Raw genomic sequence first — 19,643 nt, 5'->3', positions numbered from 1 at the left:
GACCTTGAATACCTTGTTAGTGTCGAAACTTTTGACTTCAACTGCACCATGAGGAAACACATTAGTAACAACAAAAGGACCAAGCCAACGAGAACGTAACTTACCTGGCATAAGCTTCAAGCGCGAGTTATAAAGCAAAATTTTTTGCCCAACCACAAATTGCTTCCTAACAATCATCTTGTCATGAATGGCTTTGGTCTTTTCCTTATAAATTCTGGAGTTTTCATAGGCTTCTAATCGTATCTCTTCCAATTCTTGGAGTTGTAACTTTCTCTCTTGGCCGGCTGCCTCCAAGTCCATATTACAGCGTTTTACTGCCCAAAATGCCTTGTGCTCTAACTCGACGGGAAGATGACATGTTTTCCCAAAAACTAGCCGATAAGGAGACATCCCGAGTGGTGTCTTATAGGCTGTTCGGTATGCCCATAAAGCATCATCAAGCCTCATGCTCCAATCCTTCCTATTGGGCTTGACCATCTTCTCCAAAATGGATTTGACTTCTCTGTTGGATACTTCAGCTTGTCCATTTGTTTGGGGGTGATAGGGAGTGGAGGTTTTATGAAAGACCCCATATTTTTTTAGCAATGCGTCAATCGTGCGGTTACAAAAGTGACTTCCTTGATCGCTGATCATTGCCCGTGGAATGCCGAATCTGCCAAAGATGTTAGTTTTGATAAAACCTGAAACAACTTTGGAATCGTCAGTCTTAGTGGCCTTTGCTTCCACCCATTTAGACACATAATCTACAGCAAGTAAAATATAAGCAAATCCAAAAGATGATGGAAATGGACCCATAAAATCGATACCCCAGATATCAAAAATCTCACTCGCAAGAATGGGTGTTTGTACCATCTCGTTCCGACGAGTCAAGCTGCCTGTCTTTTGGCACGGTTCACAATTCTTGCACATCACGTAAGCATCATGGAATAATGTAGGCCAATAAAATCCGCTATCCAAAACTTTCTTCGCTGTTCTCTTGGGGCCAAAATGACCTCCACAAGCATATGTATGGCAGAATGTAAGGATAGACAAAATTTCTGAATCAGGCACACACCGCCTAATAATTTGATCTGAACACATTTTCCACAAGTATGGGTCATCCCACACATAATATTTTGCTTCACTCTTAACTTTATCTCTTTTGGCCCTAGTCATATCATCAGGTAAAATTCTGGCAACCAAGTAATTTACCAAATCAGCATACCAAGGGAGCATCTCTTTGACGGCAAACAAATGTTCATCAGGGAAAAATTCATGCAAAGGCTCAGCATCTTCTTCCCTTCTCAATCGACTCAAATGGTCAGCAACAAGGTTCTCAGCTCCTTTCTTGTCTTTGATCTCAATATCAAATTCTTGCAAAAGAAGAATCCATCTAATCAGTCTCGGTTTCGACTCCTTCTTGGCTAGTAGATGCTTCAAAGCTGCATGATCAGAAAATACAATCACTTTAGAACCAAGCAAATAAGACCGAAATTTGTCTAATGCAAATACAATGGCTAGAAGCTCTTTCTCAGTGGTGGAATAATTGCACTGCGCCGGGTTGAGTGTTCTGGAGGCATAATAGATCACATGAGCTTGCTTGTCAAATCGCTGTCCTAATACCGCTCCTACCGCGTAATTACTGGCATCACACATAATCTCGAAAGGTAGTGTCCAATCAGGAGGCTGAATTATCGGAGTGGTCGTCAATGCGGTTTTCAGCTTATCAAAAGCCTTCTTGCATTCTTGGTTGAACTCGAAAGGAACTTCTTTTTGTAAAAGTCTAGATAAAGGCAAAGCAATCTTTGAGAAGTCCTTAATAAACCTGCGATAAAAACCTGCATGGCCACAAAAAGAACGCACCTCTCGTACATTGTTAGGATATGGTAAGTGTATGATTAAATCAATTTTAGCTTTATCAACTTCGATACCCTTCTCTGAAATAACATGACCCAAGACAATTCCTTGTTTCACCATAAAATGACATTTTTCAAAATTCAAAACAAGGTTTGTTGCAACGCATTGGTCTAACACGCGACCCAGATTATCCAAACAAATGTCAAACGAATCACCGTAAACAGTAAAGTCATCCATGAACACTTCAATGCAATTTTCTATTAATTCAGAAAAAATACTCATCATGCATCTTTGAAATGTTCCGGGTGCATTACAAAGTCCGAATGGCATTCTTCTGAATGCAAATGTCCCGAATGGGCATGTGAATGTGGTTTTTTCTTGATCTTCAGGTGCAATGACGACTTGATTATAACCAGAATAACCATCAAGGAAACAGTAGAAAGACTTACCTGCCAATCGTTCCAACATCTGGTCAATGAATGGAAGAGGAAAATGATCTTTCCTTGTCACAGCGTTCAATTTGCGGTAGTCAATACACATTCTCCACCCGCTCTGTACTCTTGTTGGAATGAGCTCGTTGTTTTGGTTCTTGATCACTGTCATTCCCGATTTTTTTGGTACTACCTGTACTGGACTTACCCACGCGCTGTCTAAAATCGGGTAGATGATTCCTGCATCCAAAAGCTTAAAGATCTCTTTCATGACCACTTCCTTCATGACTGGGTTCAATCTCCGTTGGGCTTCTCGACTTGGCTTGGACCCTGCTTCGAATAAAATCCGATGCATACACATTGATGGACTGATGCCTTTAATGTCGGCTAAGGTCCAACCGATTGCTGTGATATGATCCCGTAACACTCGAATTAATCTTTCTTCTTGCAATGCCGTCAAACCATGAGCAATGATGACTGGAAGTGTATTGTTGTCTCCCAAATGGACATATTTTAGGTGTCCTGGAAGAGGCTTTAGCTCCAAAGTAGGTGCCTGCACAATAGAAGGTAACAACTTAGAATGGGAGAGTGGTAATTCTATTTTGGACGATTCAAACCTCTTAGGAATTGGAGATAACAATTCCAGTGCCATAATTGTCTCCTCCAATGCCGAATTTAGAGGTGAAATTGCATTGATTTTTCCTAAGTCGTTTGCAATAACTATGCTCAACTCATCTTCATCCGTTAATTCAAAAGCTTCCTGCACGAGTACGTCAATCAAATCAACACAAAATAAAGAGTGAGTGTCATTGGGGTATCTCATAGCATCAAATATATGAAATTTCACAACTTCCCCGTCGAACTCCATGGTGAGAGTACCATCGTGAACATCAATTTTTGTCTTTGCTGTTTTGAGAAAGGGTCTTCCTAATAAAATCGGAGCAGGATTTGGAGACCCTCCATCTTCCATATTGAGGATGTAAAAATCAGCCGGAAAAATCAACTCGTCAACCTGCACCAAAACATCTTCAACTACCCCGTCGGGGTATGCATTAGAACGGTCGGCTAACTGAATAATCACTCTTGTTTCTTTCAATGGACCCAAATTCAACGATGCATAAATTGAGTGTGGCATGACATTTATAGATGCACCTAAATCTAACATGGCACGCTCAATTTTTTTGTTACCAATCACACATGGAATTGTAAACATTCCTGGATCTTTTTGTTTTGGAGGTAGCTTACGCTGGATCATGGCTGACACATTCTCCCCCACCTTGACCTTCTCGTCACTCCTTAATTTCCTCTTCGTAGTACACAATTCCTTGAGAAATTTTGCATACTTTGGAACTTGTTTGATGGCATCCAACAATGGGATATTTACTTCAACTTTTCTGAAGGTCTCTAGGATATCTTTCTCCTGTTGCTCTTTCTTAGACTTGGACAACCTGCTAGGAAAAGGAACAAGAATAGTATTAGAAGAATTCGGCATAGTGGTTTGAGAAGTTACCTTAGAAGAATCTTTAATGTCATTGTCGGCCTCCCTCTCCTCTTCCTTTTTCTGGGCTGAAACCATAGGATGTTGATTGGAATCAGCGGTTTTTGTCCCACTTCGCAATGTGACAGCACTTGCATTCTCTCGAGGATTCACAATTGTTTGAGACGATAACTTCCCGGATCCTTGAGCCTCAAGATTGCTCACTGCCGTAGCCAATTGGCTAATTTGTTTCTCCAGATTTTGAACGCTACTCCTTGTTTCCTGTTGAAATTGTTGAGTATTATTAGCCAATGCTTTAATGATTTCATCAAGTGCCATACCTGAATTTGGAGGTTGTGTCCCTTGTTGTTGTCTAGCTGGATAAGGAAATTGGAAACTATTCTGGGCAGCTGCTGGATTGCCATAACTCAAATTTGGATGTTTAAATCCTGGGGTATATGTGTTGGGGTATGGGTCAAATTTCCGTTGAAGTTGCCCTGGAAAACCTCCTATGGCATTTGCTTGCTGTGTTGAGTCCTCCTCTTGCAAAGTGGGACACATATCCGTCGGATGCCCAACCATCGTACAAATGCCACAAACTTTTGCTGCTTGTAAAGATCCTATAGCCATTTGTTTCACCAAAGTAGTCAAGTCAAAAATTTGACGTTCAATGTTAGAAGTACTTACCTCACTAACTTGCTTGGCTGGATGCTCCGTACGTGCCCCAAATTGCTGTGAATTTGCTGCCATGTTTGCAATCAAAGTTCTTGCAGCTGCTGGTGTTTTGTCCATTAGTGCTCCACCACTGGCAGCATCAATCATGTTCCTATCCATTGGCATTAACCCCTCATAGAAATATTGGATCAAGAGCTGCTCGGGAATTTGATGATGTGGGCAGCTTGCACACAACTTTTTGAAACGCTCCCAATACTCGTATAAAGTTTCTCCATTCAGTTGGCGAATACCACATATGTCTTTCCTTATGCTGGCAGCTCGTGATGCAGGAAAAAATTTCTCTAGGAAAAAAACACTTCATCTCATTCCAAGAATTAATGGACCCCGAAGGAAGATCATACAACCAATCTTTGGCCGAATCTGCTAAGGAAAAAGGAAAAGCTCGTAATTTCACTTGTTCTTCGGTGATGTTTTGCGGCCTCAAGCTAGAACACACCACATGAAATTCCTTAAGATGCTTGTGCGGATCTTCACCTGCTAGACCACGAAAAGTAGGCAAAAGGTGAATTAGTCCTGACTTCAACTCAAAGGCAGCACCTAATGCAGGAAATTCAATGCATAAAGGTTGTTGATTCAAGGTAGGTGCATCCAATTGCTTAAGAGTCCTATCGTTTGCAGCCATGTCTTCCTCTTCGGATTCAGATTCACTATATGAGCTTTGAGAGTGTAAATCTATCGCTATGTTGATTCCGGAGGGAGTGCTTATTGACGGAGGAGATAATGCTTGAGCTTGTCGGGCTTCCCTCCTCAATCTACGGACTGTTCTTTCAAGTTCTGGATCGTATTCTAGTTCACCAATGTGAGACGACCTGGTCATAAACCTAAAAAAAAATAAAAATAAAAAAAAAGTTAACAACAGAAAATTCAATCACAGTTGGTCCCCGGCAACGGCGCCAAATTTTGATGCGTGCCGAGCGCAAGCAAAAATAATTACCTTACTCTGAAACCTTAACTGGTAAAAGTGATGAATAAGGGTCGATCCTCAGGGACCAAGTGATTAATTCACAGTTCTTAACGCGCTAATTGAAATAGGGGAAGATTTGATTTTAATTCAACTAAACTAGAATGTAAACACAACAATACTTACGGGAAATAAGAATTAACAAACTTCGGATCAAAGGATATTGAGCAACCAATTCATGGATTTATCATAGACTTCTAAGGTACACAATCTTTATCGAACACTTAGCTAAATCTATTTGTACGACAGATAAATCCTTACCTTCCTTCTGTTATTAACATGAGCTCAGCACTCAAGTTAATTCTTGTTATCAAGTGAAGTGGTATTAAGCAATCCTCTTCCTATCAATAACAGCATTGGATTTTTGGAAGAAACTAAGACTGAACAATAGTTTAACAAGCGGAAACTATTTAATTCATCCTGTAATTCCCTTGTGCAAACGATGAAAACTTGGATCATAATCACGTCGCCCAATCGCTACTTTTAATCAAGCAACACAACAATTACGTATCATGTACTCAATATAGCATTTAATCACACGAAATATCAATCAATATGCATCTCAATCAATTAATTCATGTAATCATTCACGAATATAGTAAAGAACTACAGATGTTCGAATCCAGAATGAATTTAAATATAACAAACCAAGTCTCAAAATCTCATGAATTGGAGTCAAATCCCTTGAACCAAAGAAATAAACTAGCCGCTCATGGTGTGGAGAGAAACCTACGTTCTATTCTTTGCGTATGGCTCTCTCTCCCTGTGTGTCCCTTTTAGTTCTGCCGTCCCATTATATAGAATTAGTTACCTCTCACGTCTCCCAAGAAATCCTAGTTTAAGACTCCTAAAATCACTCTGTTTCCTTAATTACTTTAGGAAACAGAAATCTGTCACGATCTTGCAACTGGATTCTGGGAGATTCTGAGCATATTCAGACGTGAACTTCTTCATCAAAGTCGTAGCTCTGAACGTGTACTTATTTATGGGCTTTTGAATCACTCGATTTGGACCTCATATGCTCCAGTTCTGAGCTTCTAAAGACCCGGTCTGCAGCATAAAATCCTGCTTCTCATAAGATTTCCAGCCCTGCCTTTGGGTAATGTTCAGAGTTCCATCGTACTCCAATTAATGTGAACCAGCACTTCCCGAACAGCTTGAAATGTCCTCTAAAAGTCCGTTGAAGACTGCAATTTATTCTGTCAGCTCCTTCTGCCGAATGTCCTGCAAAATATACAAGAAGGTCTTAAGTACCAAAATTCTGTAATTTCCAATTTAAAGCACAGTTTCTTAACATCATCCCCTTGAAGTTATCTTCATAAAATCTCATCACAAATCAACCTCATCAACGAAGAAAATGATTAAAGTGACAGAATATCATTGATATAAACATGCACAAATATGCTCACATCACTTATCATGCGTAAATAGTGGTGTGTAAATAAAATTTTTATTATTTTTTGGGGCCATGAGAGCCGGAAAGTTTTGCTCTGATCTCTAATAATGGGCCCATTAGTGATCCAAAGGATGTTATAATCCTGTTGTGATGCTAATTTGCTTATCCAAAGGATTTGGTTATCCTTTATACATATTATTTATTTATAATATATAGTGATCCAAAGGATTTAATTATCCTGTTGTTGATCATGATGTTATCCTATTGTTAATAGTAATTATGATGAAGTGATGCAAAGGCTTAGCTAACCTATTATTGATACAAATCAGGATGAATTGATACAAATGATTTGGTTTTCTTGTTGTTGATACCGACATGATGAAGCAATCCAAAGGATTTTATTATCCTTTGTTAATATTAATTATAATGAGGCGCATCTAATTATTTATTTTGTTAGAGCAATTTTAATTTTAATCATTTAATTCAATGCTTAAACTTTCTATTTGATATAATAATTTTTGGGTTGAATATTATATAAACAAGTTCGTTTACTTATAATATTCTTTTATTACTCTATTTAAATTAAACTAATATAGTTGGACTATGCTAATAAGAATTGCTTGTATGCATGCATATATTTTTTTGTGGCATACTTTAGACTATTAGGATGTTTACTTTGAAATATGAGGCAATAACATATGTTATATATTGTACAAACTCTAAACGTGAATAATGATCACTGACTAGATGACTACTATAAAATTTAGTCACTTATTTAAAAAGCTGACTTATGAAAAATTATGATATTTTGTATCGTAAAATTCAATATTTCCTTGAAGAACAAGAAATACTGAAAACTGTAACACAACCAATGGTTGAACTTGAACACGAAACCACTAATCAACTTAGACATGATGTGGAACTGTATTGGGCGTTCAAGCGCAAAGATCACATAGCTCACATACTGATGTTGGAGCGGTTCGCGAAACGTTTTGATGCTTCATTTTTGAGAATCACAAATCAACTCATGCATTGTGGGACACAGTGAAACTACAACTTAGGGGGTATTTCTACCACTCAATTGCGCCAATTGACTCTCAACTTTGAAAGGTTTGTGAAGCGCCCACATACAATGATGGGGGCATCACCTAACTATGAATGCTAATATAATTAGTAAACTAAGGGAAGCTGGGCACGTGTTGTATGATAAACAACAATTGCAGGCTTCATTCGATCCTTATCACTTTGATAGGAATAAATGAGGGTAAACGTCACCAATAATGAAAACATCAAGACTTTTGATGATGTTTTCGAACATGTGGAGCCAGAAGAAAATAATCTTCTAGATGAAAAAAAATACTCAATTCTGAGGCTAATATGGCCCAAATTTCTAAATGCAAAGCTTTGGGCCTTGACAATAATAACGGTAAGGTGATATGACAAAAAGGCAAGAACAATGCATTAAGTCCCTAAAACACGCAACGCAAACGTGGATGGCATCTTGGAATGAAGAACGATAAGGCTCAAATGGCTTGTTTTAATTGCAACAAGCTAGGCCACTTCGCTCATGAATGTTCTGAGGTGAAGGTGCTAAATGTATGTAATATTCTTAAGTTGACTAAAATGGTTCATTTTTGGACTATAGAGTCGGCAACAACAAACCACATAACAAAGGAGAGGTCAGCCTCTATAAATTATCATCACATTCCGAAGGAGAGTTGCCATATCTTCATGAAAAATCATGCTTCTACTGAAGTACTTGGGATCAGTACTTTGCACTTTGTATTGCCATAGCTTCATGGGTGTTGCGAGGCGATCACACTTTACATTAGCATGATGTCTTGTATATCCCTAAAGTTATGCATAATCTACTTTTGGTTTAAGTTCTTCTAAGTTTGGGATTTCTAGTTGGAATTTGTGTATAATTGTGTTAAGTTAAATATGGACAAGATTTATTATGGCTCTGGTCATTTGCTTAATGAATTTTTATGGTATTGGATACTATTGAGTATGCGAATAAAATAGATTCTACATTTCTTATTGCTAGTTCCAGTAACGTCCCTGATAGTTGTATGTTATACTCCCTCCGTCCCATTTTAATTGTCCTCTATTCCTTTTTGGGATGTCCCAAAATGCATGCCCATTTCAATTAATTAAAACTAATTTCATCCATTTTTCTCATTTTACCCTTATTTACCCAAACTAATGGAGTGAATTTCCAAGGAGTCATTGACATTTTAATTGTCCTCTATAAATGAGGGTATAAATATCAAATTGAAGGGGAGTAATGCAATTTCTTAAACTGTGTGTAAAATTGAAGGGGACAATTAAAATGGGACGGAGGGAGTAGTATACTAGATTAGGACATATCGGGCAAGATATACTTAATCGTCTAGCTAACGAAGGCCTTTTGAGCCCATTAGCAAAATGTGCCTTGCCCACATGTGAAAATTATTTGGCTGGAAAGCAACATGAAAACCATTTAGAAAGGCAAAAAGAACCAATCTTCCGTAGCAATTGGTTCATTCTGATATCTGTGGCCTAATGAATATGAGGGTCAGACATGGCGCCTCATATTTCATCACTTTTATAGATGACTACACCCGATATTGTCATATCTATTTGATCTCCCATAAATCAGAAGCATTGGATTGCTTCACAAAGTATTTAAAGTTGGTTGAGAATCAATTAGATAAGAGTGTTAAAACTCTAAAGGACTGATCGTGGTGGTGAGTTTCTATCAAAATAATTCAAAGAATTGTGTGATGAAAAGGGTATAGCTAGATAGCTAACTATTCCATACATTCCGCAACAAAAAGATGTTGTCGAAAGGAGGAATAAAACCCTTTTAGACATGGTTAGGTGTCTATGATGGCGCAAGTAAATCTACCAATTTCAATTAGGGAGATGTGTTGTTAATTGCTGCCTATATACTAAACCGTGTGCCAACAAATTCTATCAAGTAAACCCCATATGAATTATGGAATTCGGTCACCTACATTCATATCCCTATTTCCAAATATGGAAAGTTTGGTGCCCGAGGAAAGAAATGTATCTTTATTAGATACAATGATACTTCCAAGGGAAATGCCTTCATTAGAGAAGACAAAGCTGGTAGGGTGATAGAAATTGAGTCACGATATGTCACATTCTTAGAGAATGAATTACCTAACTTATGAGAGGTTGATGAAGTTTTTCAATTTTATGAAACTGTAAATATCAATGATGGCGCTAATAGTTGCCCAATCGAGGATACCAAAAACGTATCAACTGCTTGGGAACTGTGGGAGCAACTCTTTAACTAGAAATGCTCAAGAGGAGCAAGATCAAGTTAAATCTCAACATCGTAGGACTATGCATGAACATATTCCCCGTCATCGATTTGAGATTGAAAGGAAGATTGATTTTCATGATTGCACCTCTTGATAGTAAGAATGAGCAAGAATCTATAAAAGATGCTCTCTCAGGTTCTAAATTTATAGAATGGATGAATGCAATGAAAGAAGAAATGGAGTCAATGGAACAAAACCATGTCTGGGATTTGGTTGAACTTCCACCCAATAGAAAACCTATTGGGAATAAGTGGGCTCTCAAAATCAAGTGTGACGCTGATGGGAACATAGATCGATATAAGGCTAAATTAGTAGCCAAGGGCTACAATCAATAGGAGGGAATTGACCATGAATAAACTTTTTTTCGCCGGTGGTGAGAATTGCTTCGATTCGCCTCATCCTAGCTATTGTCACACATTTGGATTTGGATTTGTAATAAATAGATGTTAAAACGACATTTTTAAATGAAGAACTAGATGAGGAGATCTATATGGATCAACCTATTGATTTTGAGGTCAAGGGCCAAGTTTACAAACTCAAAGGGTCCATATATGGCCTAAAACAAGCATCTAGACAATGGAATCTCAAATTCCATTGAGCAATCTAAACGGATGGGTTTACGATGATAGATGAGGATCATTCTGTTTATGTTAAAAAATCCATGAATGGATTGGTCATCTTATCCTTATATGTTGATGACATCTTATTATTGGGAATAACAAAGAGTTGATAGTAACGATGAAAGTATGGTTGACATCAAACTTTGAGATGAAAGATATGGGTGAAACTAGTTATGTACTAGGAGCAAAAATCCTAAGGGATTGTTCAAAAAGACTCTTGGGTTTATCTTAAGCGACTTATATACAAAAGGTATTGGAACGATTCCATATGCATAACTGTAAACCCATTGATACTCCTTATAAAAGGAATAACACCCTTAGTCGAAACGTGAGGCCCATGACTCCAGAAGAAAAAGATAAATGTCCAGTATACTCTAGTGCTATTGGGAGTCTGATGTACGTAATATTGTGTACTCAATCAGATATCAGCTATGTCGTTGGGCTAGTAAGCCGGTTCCAATCAAATCTCGGGCTTAAGCACTAGAAAGTAGTCAAAAGGATACTAAGGTACTTAAAAGAAATGATGAACTACGTACTGGTTTATTGAGGGGAGAATTTGCAATTAGTTGGTACTCTGATGCAAACTGAGAAAAAAGAGCAGACGAACGCAAATCAACTTCAGAGTATGTCTTTTTGCTAAATGGATGAGCGATCTCGTTGAGTAGCAAAAGGCAATCCTGCATGGCCTTATCTATAATGGAGGTCAAGTACATTGTATGTAGCTCAGCAGTCCTAGAAGCTAAGAAGGTTTCTTCAACATTTATCAATTGTCAAAATTGCATCTGTACCTGTCACAATTTGGTGTGATAGCATATGCTAAGGATCCTAAGTATCATGGAAAAACAAAACATGTATGGTTGAAATATCATTATGTCAGAGATATGATTGCACAAAAAGAGGTGGTTTTGAAACACATCTCTACAAGTCACATGGTGGCTGATCCAGTGCCTAAGTCTATAATTAGGGATTGTTTTCTTGCACATGTTAGATCCCTAAGTTTATGTAGGATGTAGTTGTTTGCTTGGTAGACCATTATTTCTTCACAAACTCTTGTATCTCATGATTATTGTATGAATATGGTTTATTCAATTTATCATTTTACAAAATTATTTGCACAACATTGAAGGTATGTCATAAGCAAGATTGACTCACTCACATGAGCAATCGCCTTCGGCATTGTGGGAGAGTGCAGAGATGAGATTAATTTGAAATCGAACACTAGTTAATGACTTCGGTGACGCTGTAGAGTGTAAAAGATTCAAATTTAATATCGCCTTTGTTACAACTAAGATGAGATTCTTTTCAAAAGAATCGACATGATAGATTCCCAGTCTTTCATGAGCCTATAAGTAGAGCCAAGTGTGAAAACTCTTTTGATGCTACGGGAAGCATGCAAAATGTGAGATTTTAAGTTTGTCACCTAGGCAATGTGAGCGACAACACTAAGAGTTGTATAGTGTTATTATGAGAGTGTTGAGCTTAGATTAAGAAAGAACAACTCCGCCATAGTATGCATTTCATACTGCATGTGCTAGTATGAAAGAGCAACCCTTTATGAGGTGATGATCGCTACTTTAGCATGTCTCTTACGGACAAGGCAAGATGCGTCCAAAAAAAAAATGTTAGGAAAGCAAGTTGTTTTCATATCCTAGTGACATGAGGGCTTAAGGAAAAACTGTTATGGATTTACATACGAGTTACTTGTATTTACTAGTCAGGCAATGATGTCTAAAGGACAAAATTATAAATACATGTAATTTACTAGTTGATAAACATAAGAACTCTTTTGAGGGATTGAGTAATGCTTGGTCAAATGTAACCAATAATGAGTTTGGAGTATGACAAAGTATACAACATTGACACTTTTATAATAAACTACTTCATTGTGGCCCAATGAGTTTCTACTTTGAAGATACTATATTATGTGTGCTTCAGGTCACACGGCCCATCTACCTATATGAAAATCTGAAAAGAAAAGTATTTATTAGTCTCTCTCAATTTAAGCCCATAGTGGACAAGTGGGAGTATGTTGGAATATTGGGTCGAGTTCACTCAACATTGGCTTGAACTAAATAATTAATGTTGGCCCAATATATATCAAAGGGATAAGAGATATAATCTTATCTAATTAAAGGATAAGGATAAAAGGTTGTGTTAAGTCCTATTAAAGGACTCAAAAGCACTAGTCTAATTCTAATTGAGAATGAAGACTATGCCTTAGTTCAGTTAGAACTCTCCTAAGGAGTTCTAGTAGGAGTCTCACTCTCGGTTGCAGAGAGTTAGAGACATACTTTCAGAAACACAACGTTCTCTTGTTTTCTCTCCATCTTCCTACTTTGTTATTGGTGAGATTAAGAGTTTACTTTCTTTTGCAGTTCTAAGGGTTTTTGTACTATGGATATTTCGAATTCAGTCTAGTACCGTATCCAAAACCTAAGTGATCCTAAATGCAAGATAATCAATTCCACTGGTGGATCTCTTGTTGGTATTCTTATTTGGATATTATCTGATATTCTTTATTATTCCACAAAAACGACCCTAGACTGTGACCTTCGAGTATGATACTAATTGTTAGGATAATGCGCAGCGGAATGAAAAATAAGATACCACCTCAATGAACAATAACCGATAATAAACCAACCGGGAGAAGGTTGCGCCAACCAATAAGTAATAATCACACAAATAACGAAAGTAAATGCAAGTAAAGAAGATGAGCATACATATATTTACATGATTTGAATAAAACAAGCGTACATCCACGGAGTTGCGAGAGCATTCAACTAGATGAAGAACCCAAGCCTTTGGACAACCTCAAACTTTGCTTAACCAAGCTTTGATCACACCTCGTAAGAATCTCACAAGAAATCTCACGCTTGTTCACTCAAGAATTGACCTGACAAAGCTCTCTTCACTCTATTTTCACCCTCTCAAGAAAACCTAGAAGAAGACCTAAACATGTGTTGTAACAATTTGTCACGATAAAACAACTTATAATTGACTGACTATGTCGCCTATCCAGATAACATGTGGGCATGTCACAAAAACTTTTGCAGGTTCACTCCCGAGAGTTCTTCCTGGAGCGACTACTCCAGAAAGAGAATTCTATCAGCTTCCAACAATGACTGTCCGAACAACAACTACAGGTGTTCGGACAATAGCTTCAAACAACATTTCCTGGACTTACACTCATCATCAAAACCTTAGTCCCAAATAGTTTATGAAAAATAAAAGTAGCTAATTCTTCTAAAAGAACAATGATAGGAGAGGGAAAGATACATACCATGATACCAAGAAGTCGAAAGAGAGTGAAAAATACTGTTGTTTTGAAACTTATTTACAGTTAAATGACAGTCTAGGTTTTCTTATACTAATTTTCATCTCTTGTCATCCTGTTATTGTTAGACTGCGTTACTAGGGAATGATGTATTTAGTTTGTCTTATACAAGTAACCCATTTATTATTGATTCACAATTGAAATGCTTGCTGATGCATGATTATCATTATTGGGAAATTAGACTCACGATTCTCCTCGACAGAAATATCACACAACAATAGAAAAAATTAAAATAGAAAAAAAGTACAAGAATCTCAACATAAGAATATACGTGGAAAACTCCAAAACCAGAGAAAAATCATAGGTGTTGTCAAATGACAACAAGAGAAAATTCACTGTATAGAAAATTTGTGTAACCACACATTCAATTTTCTCTCACTTAGAAACCAAGAGATTTATCACAAAGTTGTCTCCCTTTGCTCCCTCTCAAAGCTCACAGCATACGACCCTTTGATTTCTCTCCACCAAAAACACTAACAAACCACTAGTATTATAATAGTACAAAATCTCAGAGTTTAATTCTACCTAGGAGTGTCTCCCGAAGATGTTTCCGGTTACAAATATGATAGCAATCACTTTCCTAATTAGATACCAACTTGAAAAACCTATTTCGTCAAACCTGGACTCTTTGTAGCATTAAAATTGTCTAGAAACTGCACTTGCCCATCAGCTGTCCGAACGGCTCCTCGAGTTGTCTAGACAGTTATGCCTTTTTTCTGCATACTGTAGTTGTTTCACATCAATTATCCGGATGGCACACCCAAATGTCCGGACGGTTCAATGCCTGCCCACAATTTCTTTTGTCTTCTACGCCATATTTTTTATGAAAACTCAACGGTTATACTTAAAGAGTATTCAAATTCTTTCCGGAAGGTATGAAGATCAGGTGGAGAATAAGAAATAGAGAGTTGAGAGAACAAACTCAAAATTCATTGATATACAAATTTTAAACTGCTGTCAACGGAAACATTGTGGATAGGATTAAAAAAATTAAATAATACTAAAATGTATTATGAGATTTTGTAAGCCCATATACACGATATGGCCCAGTGATATTGCAGCCCAAATAAGATGGAACCAATTTAAGACCCATGATAAGATAAACCTATGACTGAATGAGCCCAAGTCTGAACCTTAGGTCTTCAACCAGCATACGGTACAATATTGCAGATGAACTTCGAGAAAGACAACACCCAAGAATATGTCAAGCTTGTCAATGATTAAAAATCAATCATGTTATGTCCATGCAGGTAACTCTGCAAATCAATCAATAGAATTACTCATGCAAAAAGGAGTTCCTAAACCTCATCTCTGTGAGTTTTTCTTGGTGCTACTTTCTGTGTTCTGCTGCTTATTTGTCTACATGTGCCAACGTACTGTCGTCGTAATTTCAGGCCCCAATGGGGATCCACTGTGTATGCAAAAGGTTCCCGTCCTTGAAAATCGTCGCTGCAAATATTGATGTTGCTTTGAATGAAGAATTCGGTGTCACAGGTATGGGGAAGTTCGGCAACCGTTAGTTTGGCACAGATGACTGACTAACCAGTGATAATTGACAAGTAGATATGCATAAATGGGCTTTTGCCTTGAATTAAGACTATTAGCCAGAAATATTAACGGATGATTGGCTTGTGAATTATAATTTGGCAGCTGCATAAAGTATATTTGGTAAACCATTTGGTTGGAAGATTGAACATTCTTTGAAGAAAAAATCAAGGCTAGCACTGAAGCTCATGCATTGCTTCTAATGTGAAAGTTACATATGAATACAATACATGAGATATCTGGTTATTGATTATAGTAAAAAGACTTCACTCAAATCCATTTCTGTCACCCTGAAGACGCTGTTCCTTTCTCTTTCATCCTTCTTCGAAGATAAGCCACACTTAGCCTCTCTTTCATGTCATCAAAGAACTTGCAGTACGCTTCCCTCCAAGTCTTCTTTACTAGCAGAGTCCCAAATACAGCCCAAAACCCCACAACAAATCCTAGTACCATGCTGATGAAGAACCACACTCTTTCATTATCATCATCGTCTTCATCACCATTGTCTTCATTTCCAGGAGAATCATTAGATGTTCCATCATCACGGTTACATTTGGTCGGTAGTGGGACGCCACAAAGTGCAGAATTGCCTTCATAGATAGACGGATCAGTGAAGGTCTGAAACTGGTTTGTGGTTGGGATACTTCCTGAGAGATTGTTATGAGAAAGGTTTAGGTGATTTAATGAAGTTATGGAGGCCATGACTGGAGGAATTGTTCCTGATAGTTGGTTTCTTGAGAGGTCGAGTGTCTCCAAAATTCGCAATCTACTAATGCTCTCTGGTATCTTACCTGTCAAATGATTGATAGAGAGGTTCAAGATGCCTAATTTTGAGAGATTTTCTGTTAGCTCCGGTACTTGACCAGACAGGTTATTGCCTGAAAGGTCTATACTATTCACTAGATAGAGAGTAGTTTCATAGAAGTACTCTGTCCCTTTCGTTGCCACGATGAACTGTCCTTCGTAACGAGCATCTTCTTGAATAGATGACATACCAATCAAATTTCCAACACAAGATGGTATCGATCCTGACAGATTGTTATGTGCGAGGTCTAGTATGTGAAGAGAGGAAAGATTGCATAATTTTGTTGGTACATTTCCAGAGAACAAGTTTGATCGTAGACTTAGAATCAACAATGATGGCATTGTTCCTCCAATCCATCCGGGAACTCGTCCTGAAATTCTGTTGTCTCCGAGTTTTAGTGCTTCCATCATAGTGCAATTCCGTAAAACAGATGGGAACTCCCCAGAGAGGCGGTTGTTGCTTAATGTCAAGAATTTGAGCCCACTCAGAGAACCAAATGATTTTGGTATCTCTCCAGTGAAACTATTGTTTGACATGTCTATAACATAGATCTCAAGTAGACCATCCCAAAAATCGGGAATTTTTCCAGTCAATCGATTATTGGAGACGACAAAAGTCAGGAGAGAAGCTAGGTTTCTGACAGACATGGGAATGGAACCATTTAAGGAGTTAAAAGAGAGATCCAAATCTGCCAGTATTGGCATTCTTTGGCCAAAATCAGTCGGAATAGGTCCAGAAAACAAGTTATTATCCAGATGCAGGGAAGTGACATTGGATGACAGCAGTGGCATAGGACCTGTGAAGAGATTGGAGTTCAAGAAAACAATTCCTTGATGATTGAATCTTATTGTGTTCGGTAGTCTCCCAGTTAACTGATTATTACTGAAGTCTAGCCTATCCAACAACAGATCTAATTCCCAGAACCACTTTGGTATAGTCCCTGACAGTTCAGCGCACGCCACCGAGACAGAGTTAAGCTCATTCTGATTCCTCAACCACGACGGAAATCCAGGTCCTACTTTACATGATTTGACGTTGATGTACCTGAGCTTAAATGGGGGTATCCACTCATAACTGATATTGAAAACCAAGGTGATCCTACCAGAAGATTGATCGATAGACACCTCTTTCAAACTCGTCAAGTTCGAAAAATGAGCTTCTGTGATGACTCCTGTCCACAGATTTTTTGAGATATCAACATAAACCAGCTTTGAGAGTTGCCCCAGACTGACTGGAATTGTTCCTGCCATCAAATTATCTGCGAGGTATAATTCTTGTAAGGACGACAAGTTTCCGATGGTTTCTGGAATTGAACCAGAAAACGAGTTCCTCATAAGAAGAAGATATTTCAGATTCCTCAGGTTCCCAATTGAACTTGGAATAAACCCATTGAGGTTATTGTATCCTAAATGCAGTAACTCTAAGCTAGAGTTTGAGCATTCAGAAAAGCCATCAATAACGTCCGTCATCTCCCCATTAATGTCGTTGAAAGAAAGATCAAGCACCTGCAAACCGCATAGCTTTCCTAGAGTTCTAGATAAATTGCCTTGGATGAACGAGTTCTCGGACAGATCAATGTGTTTGAGAAATTTCAGCTGCACGAATTCGTCAGGAAAAACACCTTGGATATCATTAGAACTGAGGTCAAGATAAACAAGACTAGTCAAGTTGAAAATCCAAGAAGGTATTGAGGAATTGAAACCATTGTAGGAGAGATCAAGAACGGAAAGGGAAGTAAGGTTAACAACTGAAGAAGAGAGAGGAAGAGTGGAGAGTCCACAAGTTGGTAAATGCAACTCTTGGAGAGAAGAAAGCTTGTTCACTGCTTGAAGCCAATAGTTTCTAACTTTACTAAGATCAACATTTCCCAAGTTTAGGTACTTCAAAGAAGTAAGATTTGGTAACCAATTCAGGTCATTTTCTGTTGACTCATTAAAGTAAGAGTTTAGATCAAGGTACTGCAAGCTTGATAAGTTACCAAGATTTGAAGGAAGAGTCCCACCAAATGATGCACTAGAGAGATTAAGGTATCTCAATGTCTTGATTGATCCAAGGAAGTTTGGGATTGGGGTTCCTTCAAAATTATTCATGCTAAGATCTAAGTACCTCAAATGTCTCAACTCAAGCAGAGAAGAACTTATCTGACCGCCCAATGCATAGGCAGATGCGTCGAACACATTAGTGTCGTCTGAGAACATGTTACGAAGCTTGAGCTCGATCACATTTCCGGACATGTTGTCACAGGTCACGCCAGTCCATCCGCAGCAATCGTCGCCCACCCAAGAAGAGAGCTGGTTTGAAGGGTCTATGAGGGCTTCTTTGAAGCTGAGAAGAGACTCTCTCTCAGAGTCTATGCAGATGATATTGGGAGTACCACTGCAGGACACATGTTTTATTGTCTGAATAAAGAGAAATGCAGGGGATAACATTACAAGTAAGAAAATATGGACAGAAGCAATGGTAGCAGGAGCCATGACTGGAGTGACTGATAATTGGAATGGAATGGAATGCAGAGGAGGACTAATGTTGTATTTTAAAGAGATAGGAAAGTGGACGTCGCTTTTGCGAGTAAAATAGGAGGAAACAACATTTCATTCAACAGGTTGACTATATATAAGCGTGTTGCTACTGCAAGTTTCAAGTCAAGTCTATGGTGACTCAGTCATCTACTGGAAATGTTGATTATACATAGTCTATGGTGGCATTGAAATAACCATGGTTTATAAATATATATGTATGGTCTATTTAACATCAAATACTCCACATTAATTGGGGGTTCACATTTTTGGGGATTTCAAACATTTTCCATCAGTATTTGATATTGTAAAAATGATAGTGGAATTGTTCTTATACATAGAATGGAGATTTGATATTATAAGATGATTTTGTGACTTGAGTTGACTATGGCTTGTTGGAATGACAGATATTGCCATGCTTTTGTTTCATTTTTTTTAAAAGCTTTTGTTTCATTTTTTTAAAAAACAAAATTGGTATACACTATTTGTTATCATATCTAGGACCATATTTTCATACATGATTTCCACTCAAAAGATGAGAATATTGATAAGCACATTCATAAAAACCTTTAAGCCAAATAATATTTTTAATGCGTGTGTGGATGGTTGGAAATATTGGGCATAAATAGACATTTGATCCCTCAACTATACCATT

The 19,643-nt window shown here is 37.9% G+C and overlaps 1 protein-coding gene and 1 non-coding gene across 2 annotated transcripts; one reads left to right on the top strand and one right to left on the bottom strand.

The window, feature by feature from the left end:
• The first annotated feature begins 4,624 nt into the window (after positions 1-4,624).
• LOC120009986 lies at positions 4,625-4,731 on the top strand. Its single transcript, XR_005470780.1, has one exon. It is a non-coding gene; the product is annotated as a small nucleolar RNA R71 (small nucleolar RNA).
• Positions 4,732-15,841: 11,110 nt separating this feature from the next.
• Positions 15,842-19,055, bottom strand: LOC120008407 (receptor-like protein EIX2). The gene has a single exon (XM_038858708.1). It carries the CDS (start codon positions 18,944-18,946, stop codon positions 15,953-15,955), a length of 2,994 nt encoding a protein of 997 aa, XP_038714636.1. The 5' UTR covers positions 18,947-19,055; the 3' UTR covers positions 15,842-15,952.
• Between the last annotated feature and the right edge of the window lie 588 nt (positions 19,056-19,643).

Source organism: Tripterygium wilfordii, chromosome 11, assembly GCF_013401445.1.
Source record: "Tripterygium wilfordii isolate XIE 37 chromosome 11, ASM1340144v1, whole genome shotgun sequence".
Taxonomy (NCBI): domain Eukaryota; kingdom Viridiplantae; phylum Streptophyta; class Magnoliopsida; order Celastrales; family Celastraceae; genus Tripterygium; species Tripterygium wilfordii.
Note: the sequence above shows the minus strand (reverse complement) of the source record. Positions and strands in the feature narration are given on the sequence as shown.